This window comes from Salvelinus alpinus, chromosome 33 (genome assembly GCF_045679555.1).
Source record: "Salvelinus alpinus chromosome 33, SLU_Salpinus.1, whole genome shotgun sequence".
Lineage (NCBI taxonomy): Eukaryota > Metazoa > Chordata > Actinopteri > Salmoniformes > Salmonidae > Salvelinus > Salvelinus alpinus.
In genome coordinates, this window is record NC_092118.1 from 22491558 (window position 1) to 22506683 (window position 15126).

General features: G+C 44.1%; 1 protein-coding gene and 1 non-coding gene across 2 annotated transcripts in view; both read left to right on the plus strand.

The window, feature by feature from the left end:
- LOC139563176 (myosin-binding protein C, cardiac-type-like) overlaps positions 1-12103 on the plus strand; it is a 51954-nt gene extending 39851 nt beyond the window's left edge. Inside the window, 9 exon segments of the mRNA XM_071381515.1 lie at positions 492-626; positions 1166-1333; positions 3338-3426; positions 5414-5609; positions 5933-6072; positions 7112-7271; positions 8970-9106; positions 9383-9569; positions 11661-12103. Of these exon segments, the coding sequence (XP_071237616.1) occupies positions 492-626; positions 1166-1333; positions 3338-3426; positions 5414-5609; positions 5933-6072; positions 7112-7271; positions 8970-9106; positions 9383-9569; positions 11661-11710 (1262 nt within the window). The 3' untranslated portion in view covers positions 11711-12103.
- Positions 4768-4822, plus strand: LOC139563370 (U7 small nuclear RNA). The gene has a single exon (XR_011672545.1). It is a non-coding gene; the product is annotated as a U7 small nuclear RNA (small nuclear RNA).
- Positions 12104-15126: the final 3023 nt, after the last annotated feature.

Sequence of the window (15126 nt, forward strand, 5' to 3'; positions counted from 1 at the left end):
AGCACTGAGATGCAGTGCCTTAGACCGCTGCGCCACTCGGGAGCCATTTGGGAGCCTGCAAGGTCCATACTAAATCTCCAATGTGCTAGCTCCTTGTCAGCTAGCCTGCAGGGGAGCTTAACACATGGGTTGCGGTTAGGTTGGAGATACTGTATTTCAGGAAGTGACTCATGCTTTTATTGGAGGACCCCAGTTTACATGGCTGTTACCTGTAGCAACACTACACTTTATCTGCAGCTAAATTAAGCTGCCTTGATGCTGAGGCATAAGTGACAGGTAGCAGTAAATCCACAATAAAAAATATCCTGCCTTGATACCTGCTGACACTGAAATGTTTCCTTCTGTTTTGCAACATGTTTTCTTTACAGTCACATACTGTGACATAACATATGGAACTATTGATGTCTTTTTTCTTGTCATTGATTTCTTATTTAGACTAGAATAATGTTGCTGAAATCCCTCTCTCTTCCTTTCCTCTCTCTCTCTCTAAGCCCCAACCAGTGAGCCCGTCGGCCTGTGTGTGGATGACATCAGTGACACTACCGTCTCACTGAAGTGGAGAACCCCGGAGCATCTGGGTTCGTCTGAGCTGGATGGCTATGGGGTCGAGTACTGCAAGGAGGGCTGTGAGTACTGGGGTCCAGGAGGGTCTGTCATTCAATATTTTGATCACTGACACACACACACACACACACACACACACACACACACACACACACACACACACACACACACACACACACAAAATCTGGGTAGATAAGGAGGAGGATGGCATGAAAGCTGTTGAAGAGAGTATTTCAGTTAGGAAAACATTATTTAAAAACCAACCTAACAATAAAGAAAAACTGTCAAATAAATCCAAACAAATCCAAATGCAGCAAAATGTCCAACATTTGACCTTCTTACATAAAATGACATCCTCTACCTTGCTAGCTATATCACACACCTAAGTTGTCAAGAGTGGTTTGAGCCAGGGACCATTAGCACAATGCTTATGTAATTAAAACAATCCCTTCAGGGCTGGCTATGCTGGCCAGCTGCACATCAATGTTCTAACTCAATCCATGAAGGCAGCCCTAGCTATGATGACATATAGGGATGGGGCACTGAGATTTCTTCGGATGTTGCGTTTTGACAAGTCTGTCTGGCCATCTCTTGCCCACAGCTGATGAATGGGTGCCAGCTTTCGAGGGTCTGACAGAGAGGACATCTGTAATCATCCGGGACCTGCCAACCGGGGAGAAGATGCAGTTCCGTGTCAGAGCCTACAACACAGCAGGGCCCAGTGCACCTACCTCCCTAGCACAGGCTGTCACTATCCGCGAGATCATGCGTAAGCATTCCCCATGATTTACTAAAACTAATGCCAATTTTTCCATTTTACCCTCCCTCCCATACAATGAGCGTAAAGTCCAAACATGTACAAAACATAAATATATTTTTTACCAGGGAAGTTCCTAAAACACTTGCACTGTAAGAGTGAGACATCATGAGTTCCTTAAAACCCAAAGGTTGAAATGGAAAGTAAGTGAGGTGTCCTGCTGTTGTCTCCTCTCTCCTATTTCTCTACAGTTTGAGATATTTAGCTGATGAGGCTTGAAGTTAGCCTCCACTACTCTACATGGATCTCAGGGCTCACAGATCATGTTTGGAAACATACATACATTGCCAAGGTCATCAGCTATTTCGCTCTCAGCACCTAACAGATTAGCTGTGAGATGTATTTTGAGGTCTCAGATGTACACTGAAGCCCCCGGCCTTTCCGCTTGCTGACAGGATGATACTATCACTAAGTGCTGATTAGCAGTAAGGCAATTCCACGATAACAGAGTGACACTGAGACTCAGATTTTTCACCTTAAAATGTATGTCAAACAAAAATCAATGATTGCAAAGTTAAACAAAAACACATTTACTTGTAGAACAGTGCAGATGCAAAGTTTGATAACAGAATGATGGCCCAACTCTCATTCTGTTACTAAAATCTGCATCTGCACTGTTCCTCAAGTAAATGTGTTTTTGCAACATTTTCTGTGGAAAATGTTAAAAGTAGTCCTTGTGCATAGATTTGTATGGTTTGTTTAACTCTCCAATTATTGGTTTTTGTTTGACAAACATTTTAAAGTGAAAGTCTGTGCCACTGTTACCATGGAATTGCACTGACAAGCACTTGATATTGTCAACTCACACTTACTATTACCTCACAGGCAGTTGGTCAATGTACATGAACAGTAACTCATTAGACCAGTAACGGTGCCATCAAGCTAAAAGTGATAGTTGAAAGGTATTGTGGGAAAAGTCTTAGCCATGAACCACCTTCTAGGGTTGGGCGGTATGCAGATTTTCATACCGTTCCTGTACCGTAGCGGGGTATACGGTATTACTGGCAGTGCACACAATGGCCAGTATTTTTTCCCCAAAAAAAACTCCCATAGCGGACGCTAGCTAAATGCTAACAAGCGCAAGCGAACATAAACTAATTGTAAGGACAGACAACCCAGCTCATAAAGTTCTATAACTACAGTATCTCAAAAGGCTAATCAGTTTGCTGCGGCACAAAGAAATGTTTGGCAGCCAGGATTTTTATCCTGGAGGGAATTTGATTATTTCTGCTGTAACCAAGAAGCTTTATCTTGCGAGCTAGCCACTTAGCTAGCAAACCAAATGTATAGCTGGAGCCCTGAGCTGGAGATCATTTATTTGGCACATCTTAGATACTGAAAAAGTATAGTTATAAGCAGTGGCGTAGCACACACGGGTAGGCCCCGAGCTTTAGGGTACTGATGGCATTGGCATAATTTCAGGTAAACTGAGGGTAGGCTATAGCAAAGTAACTTTATTTATTCTATTTACTGCATTCCTACATTCCAAATAAGATCCTAATGCTATTCAGAGAACAGCAAAAACAAGCAATTGACAACAATTGACTCCAGCCATTATCACCTTGGCTGCTGTAGCTTCATTCACGTCAGTTGATAAGGGACATAAATAACATTCTTCAGCAACATGTCTTACAGCAATTAGCTCAGCACCGGGATTCAAAACTCGAGTTTAGTTTCAAGTCAAACAGCAGTTAACTAGTCAATTACAGCCATCTTCCACCTCTGCACTGTTTTGAGAGAAAAGTCGGGCTGTTCACTGCAGCCAGGCAAACAGCCTTCACGCCCACTCCGAGGTGTCTGCATGGTCCTAAAGCCAGCCCAAATTGACAACCCTGATTGACAGTATTGAGAATGCGGTATACCGCCCAGGCCTACCACTTTCCCCATACACGCACACCACAAAATTGTACCCAAACACTTTTATTCATTGACATCTTATGATATTTTTGTTCACAGAGAAACCCAAAATCTGGATTCCTAGACATCTCCGCCAGACCCTCATCAAGAAAGTGGAGGAGACAATCAACCTTGTGATCCCTTTTCAGGTATGGGCTAGAGTACATCCTTCACACTCTATAGGATGAATGTACTGTATATATGCTGGTGCCCTTGTGTAACCGATGTGAAATGACTAGCTAGTTAGCGGTGGTGCGCGCTAATAGCGTTTCAATCGCTGACGTCACTTGCTTTGAGACCTTAAAGTAGTGGTTCCCCTTGCTCTGCAAGGGCAGTGGCTTTTGTGGAGCGATGGGTAACGATGCTTCGTGGGTGACTGTTGTTGGTTGATGTGTGCAGAGCGTCCCTGGTTCGTGCCCGGGTCGGGGCGAGGGAACGGACTAAAGTTACATTGGTGCCTGACCCGGATCAACAGCATCAATGTAACAGTATAAGTTTAGTCCGTCCCCTCGCCCCGGGGCGCGAACCAGGGACCCTCTGCACACATCAACAACAGTCACGCACGAGGCATCGTTACCCATCGCTCCACAAAAGCCGCGGCCCTTGCAGAGCAAGGGGAGCCACTACTTCAAGGTCTCAAAGCGAGTGACGTCACCGATTGAAACGCTATTAGCGCGCACCACCGCTAACTAGGGTATGGGTAATGATGCTTCGTGGGTGACTGTTGTTGATGTGTGCAGAGGGTCCCTGGTTCGCGCCCGGGTCGTGGCGAGGGAAAGGACTAAAGTTAAACTGTTACACTTGCCCATAAGAGAAATATGTTGAATGACTTAGGAGCTAGAAATTACTATTTCCTTTTCTTTGGTGCACATTGAGTTATGGAATGGTGCTACAGTTTATGGTGCTACAGTTTACTGTAGAATACTACAGTAGGCCTACTTACTATAGAATTAAACACGCTGTAGTATCCCTCGGTCATGTGTAGTACAGATCTTAATTTGACCACCCTGTTGCAGGATAACTTTTCTGCATTGCAGGAAATTGAACACTTGTAGTGTATTTGAGGTTTAAAAAGGCTTAATTTTTCAACAAAAATGCCCATGAATTTAAATCCACATAATAATTCACATGTCCTGATACTGCATGATTATTTTCCTGCTGTAGCAAACAGGCCCAAATAAGATCCTACATCTGTATTTGCTATAGCATTTTGTAGTATACTGTAGAATACTATAGTAAATACTACAGTTTTATCCGCACCCAAAAAATACTGTAGTAAATTCTACAGTAATGTCTGCAAAACACTACAGTCCGCAAAAACAGTATTTCATGTTCATATTCCCCTCCCCCATAACCCAATTTGTGCCACCCATAAGTGAGAAACCTACATGCCAAGTATAGACCATACTGTGTTCACTACAGGTTATAGAAAAGAGCAGAGGCTCTGAACTATCCGTTCAGACCCCAGTCCTACCTATCTACAGGTTTTGGAAAATTTGCTCTTTTAGTATTAGTCCAGTAGGTTTCCTCAAGGAGAAAGCCCCCATTTGTATGTCAAAGATAATAGAAAAAAAACACTATAGTAAATACTACAGTAATGACTGCAAAAACACTACAGTAAATACTACAGGATACTACAGTCCGCAAAAATACTACAGTAAATCACGCTATGTCTCTTTATTTGTTTCTGCTTTTCCCTCAAGACTATAAATACATACAGCTTCAGTTTTGAAACTGTATCCTAGTAACACATTCAATTGACATACTGATAACTGATACAGACATGATTCTCTTAAGCAGCTCATAGTGAGTAACTGCTGAAAACCACAAGCCAAGGAGTCTGGGCCACCGCCAAATGTACCACCATCTACTGTATCTATTAGGCACACTTATCTAGGTTCAAATCTGCCATAAATATGAACAATATCATATTTCAAATGTCTTGGTCTGGAGATGTACTGAAATCATCATCACCCCTGGAACTTTAATGATCATTTAGTAAACGTAGGTTACTGAGGAAAACCAATATTTCACACATATTAACTTACTTGTACTGCAGTCCTCCAGAATCTTGTTAAGTCTTTCTTAAAAATATTAGAATGTTTAATTTCCAATCTCAATTATTTTTTATTTTAGGGCAAGCCTAGGCCTGTGATCACCTGGAGTAAAGACGGGGAGCCTCTGAACCCGAAGCAGGTCAGCGTCCGGAACAGCGACACCGACACAATCCTATTCATCCGCAAGTCAGAGAGGAAGGACTCTGGGAAGTATGAAGTCAAGCTGCAGATTGAGAATGTTGAGGACACAGCCAGCATCTCAATTCAGATAGTCGGTGAGGACTCCTCACAACTCTAATGGTTTGGAATAGAAATGTTTTATGATTGATCAGTTGCACTATCAGTTCACTCATAATGGGTTTATGCTGTATCTGAGTTATTAACTATGAAACCAACACATCCCGCAAGCTGGTCCCTTTGCCAACATTATCATTGGATATTGAAACAAAACCCCACCTGCCCCTAAAATACAGCATAAACAATATTCTACGTGTACCCACCGTGTGGTTTACCTTTCTCTGTGATTGATTGAATTGGAGTTTAAGGTAAAGTTATGGTACAGTATGTTGACTCGATAAATATTATTTCTTATCTTTAGATTTGCCTGGGTCTCCAGAGAAACTGAAGATCATGGATGTTTGGGGCTTTAACGTGGCTCTGGAGTGGAAGCCACCCAAGGACAATGGAAATTGTGAAATAACCGGCTACATGGTTCAGAAGGCTGACAAGAAGACCATGGTGAGAGTCAATCTGCTGGGCAGTGTCTAACATGAAAATGTTCTCCTCATTAATTTGTGAAAGAGGTTCATATACGACAGAAAACTAGCAATTAATATTGGTCAGACAATATTAAATGAGTAAGGTTATACGAAGATCATACACTGCCCCACACATGGCAGGTTCAGGAAAGCATGATCTATATTCTAAATGATGATTAGGCTAATATATATTTTCTAACTGACACACAGAGGTCATCCCAGTGTGTGTGTGAGAGAGGGCGAGCTGCCTGATAATTATCTGTTAGTTCTCTGGCTGGGCTCAGAGTGAACTATGCCAAGCTCTGAGTGTTAGAATGTTGGGTTTAATAACCATGCCATTGCCAAGGCAAGGTAGCTAAGCTCTCTGACACACGGTCATAATTGACTCATGTATGTACACTATGTGACGGGAAGAATGCTACATGGTCACCGAGGGGTATTTTACCCTCCCTTGTGACACACAGTCAGCCACAGCTAGGCAGAGAGCCTTTGTGGGCAAGGATAACTGCATTCTGGGCCTGTTTGTTTGAGCTCCAACTGCCACCTTCCACCACCCCAGGCAGCCACCCAGAGCACAGCAAGCCAAGCACGCCCTGTTTTTATCCCCCAGCCTTGGCCTCATACTGGACATGGCTTGTCTGTGTAGTGATGGAAACCCATTGTACTTCTGAGCTACAAGGTTAGAGGCTAAATAAAAATCTCCCTGTTCAGGTTTCACACAAGTCATTATTAGACCCAATTAATTTCCTCCATCTCACAATGGCAGGCTGTGAGATATGAGATTATCATGTTACAAAGAACAATATCTCAATTGGATATCAGAGATGCCCCATTGCTAAATATAACACAGTTGGGCCCCTTTGTTTGGCAAACATTCATAGGAGTTGGCATGCATTCTCATTCTCTCAAGACACGTTACACTGACATTGTGGTTTAGTTGTTCTGTAGTATTTTGGTAGCCCTAAAATGTGGTCTCAATTAAAAATGAAGAGTTTGACTAAAATGTGGTTGGTTTTCAGGAATGGTACACTGTCTATGAGCTGTATAGGCGAACTAACTGTGTGGTGGCTGATCTCATCATGGGGAATGAATACATCTTCCGTATCTACGCTGTGAACATGGTAGGCCTCAGCCTAGAGCCCTGCTTCTCAGCAGACAGTGCCTACATCCAGAAAACAGGTGGGCTCCCATACCTGGCGCACCGTTCATGACAGCAATACCACCCTGACATCATAACTATAAACAAAAAATAGTTATACATTTAACATGGTCATGGTGTATGTAAACTCAGCAAAACAAGAAACGTCCCTTTTTCAGGACCCTGTCTTTCCAAGATAATTCGTAAAAATCCAAATAACTTCACAGATCTTCGTTGTAAAGGGTTTAAACACTGTTTCCCATGCTTGTTCAATGAACCATAAACAATTAATGAACATGGACCTGTGGAAGACACTAACAGCTTACAGACGGTAGGCAATTAAGGTCACAGTTATGAAAACGTAGGACACTAAAGAGGCCTTTCTACTGACTCTGAAAAACACCAAAAGAAAGATGCCCAGGGTCCCTGCACATCTACGTGAACGTGCCTTAGGCATGCTGCAAGGAGGCATGAGGACTGCAGATGTGACCAGGGCAATAAATTGCAATGTCGGTACTGTGAGACAGCGCTACAGGGAGACAGGACGTACAGCTGAATGTCCTCGCAGTGGCAGATCACGTGTAACAACACCGCAACAGGATTGGTACATACGAACATCATACCTGTGGGACAGGTACAGGATGGCAACAACAACTGCCCGAGTTACACCAGGAATGCACAATCCCTCCATCAGTGCTCAGACTGTCCGCAATAGGCTAGGAGAGGCTGGACTGAGGTGTAGGCCTGTTGTAAGGCAGGTCCTCACCAGACATCACCGGCAACAACGTCGTCTATGGGCACAAACCCACCGTTGCTGAACCAGACAGGACTGGCAAAAAGTGATCTTCACTGACGAGTCGCGGTTTTGTCTCACCAGGGGTGATGGTCGGATTCGCATTTATCTTTGAAGGAATGAGCGTTACACCGAGGCCTGTACTCTGGAGCTGGATCGATTTGGAGGTGGAGGCTCCGTCATGGTCTGGGGAAGTGTGTCACAGCATCATCGGACTGAGCTTGTTGTCATTGCAGGCAATCTCAACGCTGTGCGTTACAGGGAAGACATCCTCCTCCCTCATGTGGTACCCCTCCTGCAGGCTCATCCTGACATGACCCTCCAGCATGACAATGCCATCAGCCATACTGCTCGTTCTGTGCGTGATTTCCTGCAAGACAGAAATGTCAGTGTTCTGCCATGGCCAGCGAAGAGCCCTGATCTCAATCCCATTGAGCACGTCTGGGACTTGTTGGATCGGAGGGTGAGGGCTAGGGTCATTCCCCCCAGAAATGTCCGGGAACTTGCAGGTGCCTTGGTGGAAGAGTGGGGTAAGTAACATCTCACAGTAAGAACCGGCAAATCTGGTGCAGTCCATGAGGAGGAGATGTACTGCAGTACTTAATGCAGCTGGTGGCCACACCAGACACTGACTGTTACTTTTGATTTGGACTCCCCCCCCCCCCTTTGTTCAGGGACACATTATTCCATTTCTGCTAGTCACGTGTCTGTGGAACTTGTTCAGTTTATGTCTCTTGTTATGATCATACAAATATTTACCCATGTTAAGTATGCTGAAAATAAACGCAGTTGACAGTGAGAAGTCGTTTCTTTTTTTGCTGAGTTTATGTAGGAGCAGCATTCGCATGAAATTCATAAAAAAAAACATCCCCTGCTGCCACCTGTGTAAAACCCAAAAACTTTCTGAACATAAGTTGAGCACTGCACCTGTTCATCTGTTCATCAGGTTTCGAGTACAAGCCTCCAACTTACAAGGAGCATGACTTTTCTGAGGCGCCTAAGTTCACACACCCTCTAGTGAGCCGTTCAGTCATAGCAGGCTACAACGCCACCCTCAGCTGCTCTGTCAGAGGCATCCCCAAGGTGAGGTGTCCCTATACAAGCAAGAATGACAGAGACAAAGGCTATGCTGCTAACCATGAATGATATAGTGATTTATCACCATCAAAATCACCATCAAATCAGCACTACTATTACATTATCATCATGTCTGCTACTAGTACTGTAGGGGGATGACAAGCATGTCCTGACCAGTAAAAACTATGAGCCTTAGTTATAGCAAATAGACATTATTTAATTGTTTTGCAATATGCATTACTCTAGGCAAATCTAGTTCACATTGTAACCTCTCTCTCTCAGCCCAAATTGACATGGTACAAAAACAAGATGGACATCTCCAACGAGGCCAAGTACCGTATGTTCAGTAAGCAGGGCGTACTCACCCTGGAGATCCGCAAGCCCTGCTCATTTGACGGGGGAGTGTACATGTGCAAAGCAGTCAACGCCAGTGGAGAAGATGTAGTGGAGTGCAAGCTGGAGATTCGCCGTAAGTATCCCTAACACTACTCACCTTTTCTCTGCTGGTGAGCTCCTTAACACACCTGGCCTGCCAACCAACTGCCAAATCCATTGTCATTCTTGTATGCTCAGTGACCAGTTTTTTAGGTACACCACCCTGTTCACGAAAATGGTTCGCTCCTACAGACAATGAATCATGTGGCCATGGCTTGCTATATGAATCAGGCAGACAGGCATAAAGGTTTCCAGTTACTGGTCGATTGAATGTTAGAATGGGAAAACAAGTGACCGAAGTGACTTTGAGCGTGATATGATCGTCGGTGACAGGTGCGCCGGTTCCAGTATCTCAGAAACGGCCGGCATTCTGTACTTTTCACACACGACAGTGTCTAGGGGTTACCAAGAATAGTGCAACAAACAAAAAAACATCCAGTCAGCGGCAGTCCTGCGGGTGAAAACAGCTCATTAATAAGAGGTCAAAGGAGAATGGCAAGAATGGTGCAACCTAACAGGCTGGTCACAAACAGGCAAATAACGGCGCAGTGGTGTGCAGAACGGCATCTCGGAATGAACAACTCGTTGGTCCTTGTCACGGATGGGCTATTGCAGCAGATGACCGGGTTCCACTCCTATCAGCTAAACACAAGAAGTGGCTCCAGTGGGCACGCGATCACCAACACTGGACAATTGAGGCGTGGAAAAACATTGCCTGGTCCGAAGAATCCCGGCTCCTGTTGCGTCATGCTGATGGCAGAGTCAGGATTTGGCGTAGGCAGCATGAGTCCATGGCCCCATCCTATCTGGTGTCAACAGTACAGGCTGGTGGCAGTGGTGTAATAGTGTGGAGAATGTTTTCCTGGCACACGTTAGGGCCCTTGAAACCAATTCAGCAATGTTTCCATATCACGAAGAATTCAGGCAAAGTGGGGTCCGACCCGGTACTAGATGGGTGTACCTAATAAACTGGCCACTGAGTGTACATGGTGATTGTTACAGATATGACCACCGTAAATAGGGATGTAATTGTCAAGGTTTCCAACTTCCTGTGTACTTCACTCTGTTTCCTGTCTGGAACAGGTACCCTTAGTACATATGTGTCCATCAAATATGAAGTCATATATAAATGTCTGAAAATGTCATAATATATGAATGCTCCCCAACTCATATTTGAAACATGTTTTGGGGTTTCCTTATGAAATAATACATTTGGACATCAAATCTGAGATGGAAGAATTATACTTGTATGTGTTAAATGGCATGTTCAAATCTAGAACATGTATCATGGTAATCATAGTATGTTCTAGAGGGCAAATACAGTAAATCTATTCCTCCTATTTGAGATCTCATGTTAACATATACAGACATATCATTATGTCTTCATAAGGGTATATTAACTCCCTGATGGACCTTTGGAATGTACACTGGAATACATGTAAAGGTTCTAAATGGATCCTGCCACCATTACATGATCCATCTCCTCTGACGTGTGTCTCTCCTTCTGTCTGTAACCCCACCATGCTGTGTCCTGTCATGCTTCTACCCTTTTTAATTCCCAGCACCTGGCACTTTCCCCCAAGGTAAGCCCCCACACTCAGTAATAACTGAGGTCAATCCCATTATTATAGAATTGTTTCATTTGTATTAATTAGAAAATAATAAAAGGCGTGCCAAAATAGTTAATCCTAATTGTTTCTGTAAATCGCTCTGGATAAGAGCGTCTGCTATACATTACTGTATGTAACAATGTGCATGGTCCATCTCACTAAATTTAAGGGTACGAGAAGGTAAAATATATTTCAAAATATTGGATAATGTGAAAGGATAAGACACGTTTTACCTCATCTGTACACTATAGATTTTTCGAAAAATCTATCTTGATATTAACAAATTGAACTGGAGGTGATATTCTAATCCCAATGTTATTGAATAATTTCCTCAGTGGTAAGTATTTATCAAATGGCATGGATATTATCAATTGATATAGTCTAGAAATAAAATTGAATAAAGTCTAAAATAGTGAAGTATTATCAGTCCTACATTAATCACCAACAAAATGTTCTAGTATGTTTGATTTTTGAATTGGAAATATGAATCACGACTTAGACTAATTGCCTTGCAGCTCAAATCACCAAAGAGGAGAAGGATAAGCAGATGAACAAGGCTGATTAGATGTAAAGAAGCCGGTTGAAGATAGGGTGGATGTCCCGTCTCATCCTACACCGACCTCCACTGGGACCCTGGCCAGACTACAGCTCAATGTGAAGAGACCAGAGATAATCCATTAGCTTTCATTTCCCTGTGTCCCACTACCACCCTGTTATGTGCACATGTCAATCTACCCCGTTCCCTGTTGTGAAATCATCTTACATAGGTCATCCAAGACATTACATTCATCCACATTGGGTTATTGTACCTTTATTTATTTCATGGAATAATTTGAGGAGTAGCAAAGGACTGCATTGTTTGATTCACTCAGGCATTCTTTGTAGAAAAGGGTTATTGAATATCAGTGGCAAAGAGTATTTGTTTTATGTATGAAAAATAAATGCAAAGCTTTGTCAACGGGCAGTGGGCACCCCTTTTATTCTCACTTATTCAAATGCAAGTCCATCCCAGGTTTCTAGGGTGCCCAATCATACTCATATTCCCAGCTGTAAACTGGTTATAATGCAAGTTAAGTAAACCACTATCCCTGGTGTGGCCTGTTCGCTAGTGAGGCCTGATAAAACCCCACCATTGTTTAACATGGGAAACAGACAGTGGACAGGGGTTAACACTGAGATGAATACACAGGTGGAGCAGCACTCGTGTGCCTCATGCTGCCCTACACACAGAACATGATCACTATGAGGTCAACAAACAGTTGACGCTCTGGCGCTTGAATGCCAGTGGGAATGAACAAAAGCTGCTGGGTATTAACGTAACAAAGTCTAACTAAGGCCAAAAGACGATATAGCAATATGTTTAATGTGTTTGGCCCAGCGATGAGGTGTGGGGAGGGTTGGAACAGCTGGAATGTCCCATTCCCCCTGTGGGTGCATCGCTGGGAGGTGAAATGTTTGGTCAAGCCAAGTCCATTTCCAAACAGGGTGTGAGTAATAAGGCTGCTCCTGTTGGTTTCTGAGGTCCACTGCCAACCACCTACCTTCATCCACTAGCATACATTCACACAACACATTTTCTAAACATAAACACATTCTTATTGTCAAACTTGGTGTAATTTGACAGGTCACATTCAAGACCATAGTTCATGTGCACTTATCCACTTCCAGTAAGCCCCCATCATGATGTTGTTACACACCCCGTGAGGTTTGGATGTGTTAAAGGAACAAGGGCACCCAGTGTGAATCAGGTGACATGGACACCATCAACAGGGTTATTGTTTACCCATAATGCTCGCTTTGAGGACAATACAGTGCCACTGACACGGCCTGCTACCAAAACCTGCGGGCTCTCCTTCAATGCAGCCAACGTGAGTAAAATATTTTAACGTGTTAACCCTCGCAAGGCTGCAGGCCCAGACGGCATCCCCAGCCGCGTCCTCAGAGCATGCGCAGACCAGCTGGCTGGTGTGTTTACGGACATATTCAATCAATCCTTATCCCAGTCTGCTGTTCCCACATGCTTCAAGAGGGCCACTATTGTTCCTGTTCCCAAGAAAGGTAAGGTAACTGAGCTAAATGACTACCGCCCTGTAGCACTCACTTCCGTCATCATGAAGTGCTTTGAGAGACAAGTCAAGGACCATATCACCTCCACCCTACCTGACACCCTAGACCCACTCCAATTTGCTCACCGCCCCAATAGGTCCACAGACGACGCAATCACACTGCACCCTGCCCTAACCCATCTGGACAAGAGGAATACCTATGTAAGAATGCTGTTCATCGACTACAGCTCAGCATTTAACACCATAGTACCCTCCAAACTCGTCATTAAGCTCGAGACCCTGGGTCTCAACCCCGCCCTGTGCAACTGGGTCCTGGACTTCCTGACGAGCCGCCCCCAGGTGGTGTGGGTAGGTAACATCTCCACCCCGATGATCAACACTGGGGCCCCACAAGGGTGCATTCTCAGCCCTCTCCTGTACTCCCTGTTCAACCATGACTGCGTGGCCATGCACGCCTCCAACTCAATCATCAAGTTTGCAGACGACACTACAGTGGTAGGCTCGATTACCAACAACGACGAGACGGCCTGCAGGGAGGAGGTGAGGGCCCTCGGAGTGTTGTGTCAGGAAAATAACCTCACACTCAATGACAACAAAACAAAGGAGATGATCGTGGACTTCAGGAAACAGCAGAGGGAGCAGCCCCCTATCCACATCGACGGGACAGTAGTGGAGAGGGTGGAAAGTTAAGTTCCTCGGCGTAAACATCACGGACAAACTGAAATGGTCCACCCACACAGACAGCGTGGTGAAGGAGCAGCAGCGCCTCTTCAACCTCAGGAGGCTGAAGAAATTCGGCTTGTCACCAAAAACAAACTTTTACAGATGCACAATTGAGAGCATCCTGTCGGGCTGTATCACTGCCTGGTACAGCAACTGCTCCGCCCACAACCATAAGGCTCTCCAGAGGGTAGTGAGGTCTGCACAACGCATCACCGGGGGCAACCTGCCCTCCAGGACACCACCCGATGTCACAGGAAGGCCAAAAAGATCATCAAGGACAACATCCACCCGAGCCAATGCCTGTTCACCCCGCTATCATCCAGAAGGCGAGGTCAGTACAGGTGCATCAAAGCGGGGACCGAGAGACTGAAAAACAGCTTCTATCTCAAGGCCATCACTAACATTGAGTGGCTGCTGCCAACATACTGACTCAACTCTAGCCACTTTAATAATGGAAAAATGTATGTAATAAATGTATCACTAGCCACTTTAAACAATGCTATGAACAAACTATGCCGTTCGGCCAACACTCATTCATATATTTTTATGTACATATTCTTATTAATTCCTTTACACTTGTGTGTATAAGTTAGTTGTTGCGAAATTGTTAGGTTAGATTACTTGTTAGATATGACTGCATGGTCGGAACAAGAAGCACAAGCATTTAGCTACACTCGCATTAACATCTGCTAACCATGTGTATGTGACAAATAAAATTTGATTTGAAACTCAGCCAGAGGAGCCAATTGGGAGAGGTGCCAGTGCCCTGGTGCCCTGTGGGACATTTATAGCCTTGACAATTTCAACAGCACCCTTGAGTGGTACTATGGTCAGTCAGTCAGACAGAACCTAACACTGTAGGCAAAGAAAAACACAGAGTCCTGACAAGGTCGAAATCAGACCAACTCAACTGTGTGTCACTGTGGGGCAAATTAATTATAAGAATGAGTGAGAGTTTGTGTGTCAGAAATCTTGTACATAAAGCATTGTTTTTTTAAGCAAATGGTTTATATAATTTGGTTTACAAAAATCACAGTATACAGTACATACTGTACATTCCTCCCACTAAAAGCATGAATTCAATTCAGTGACGCTGTACAACGATGTATTTACAAACAAAGCCTATAGTTCAAACCAAAATATCAATAGCATAAGAACACACACCGTACAAAGCACTGCTGGTAGCCACTAA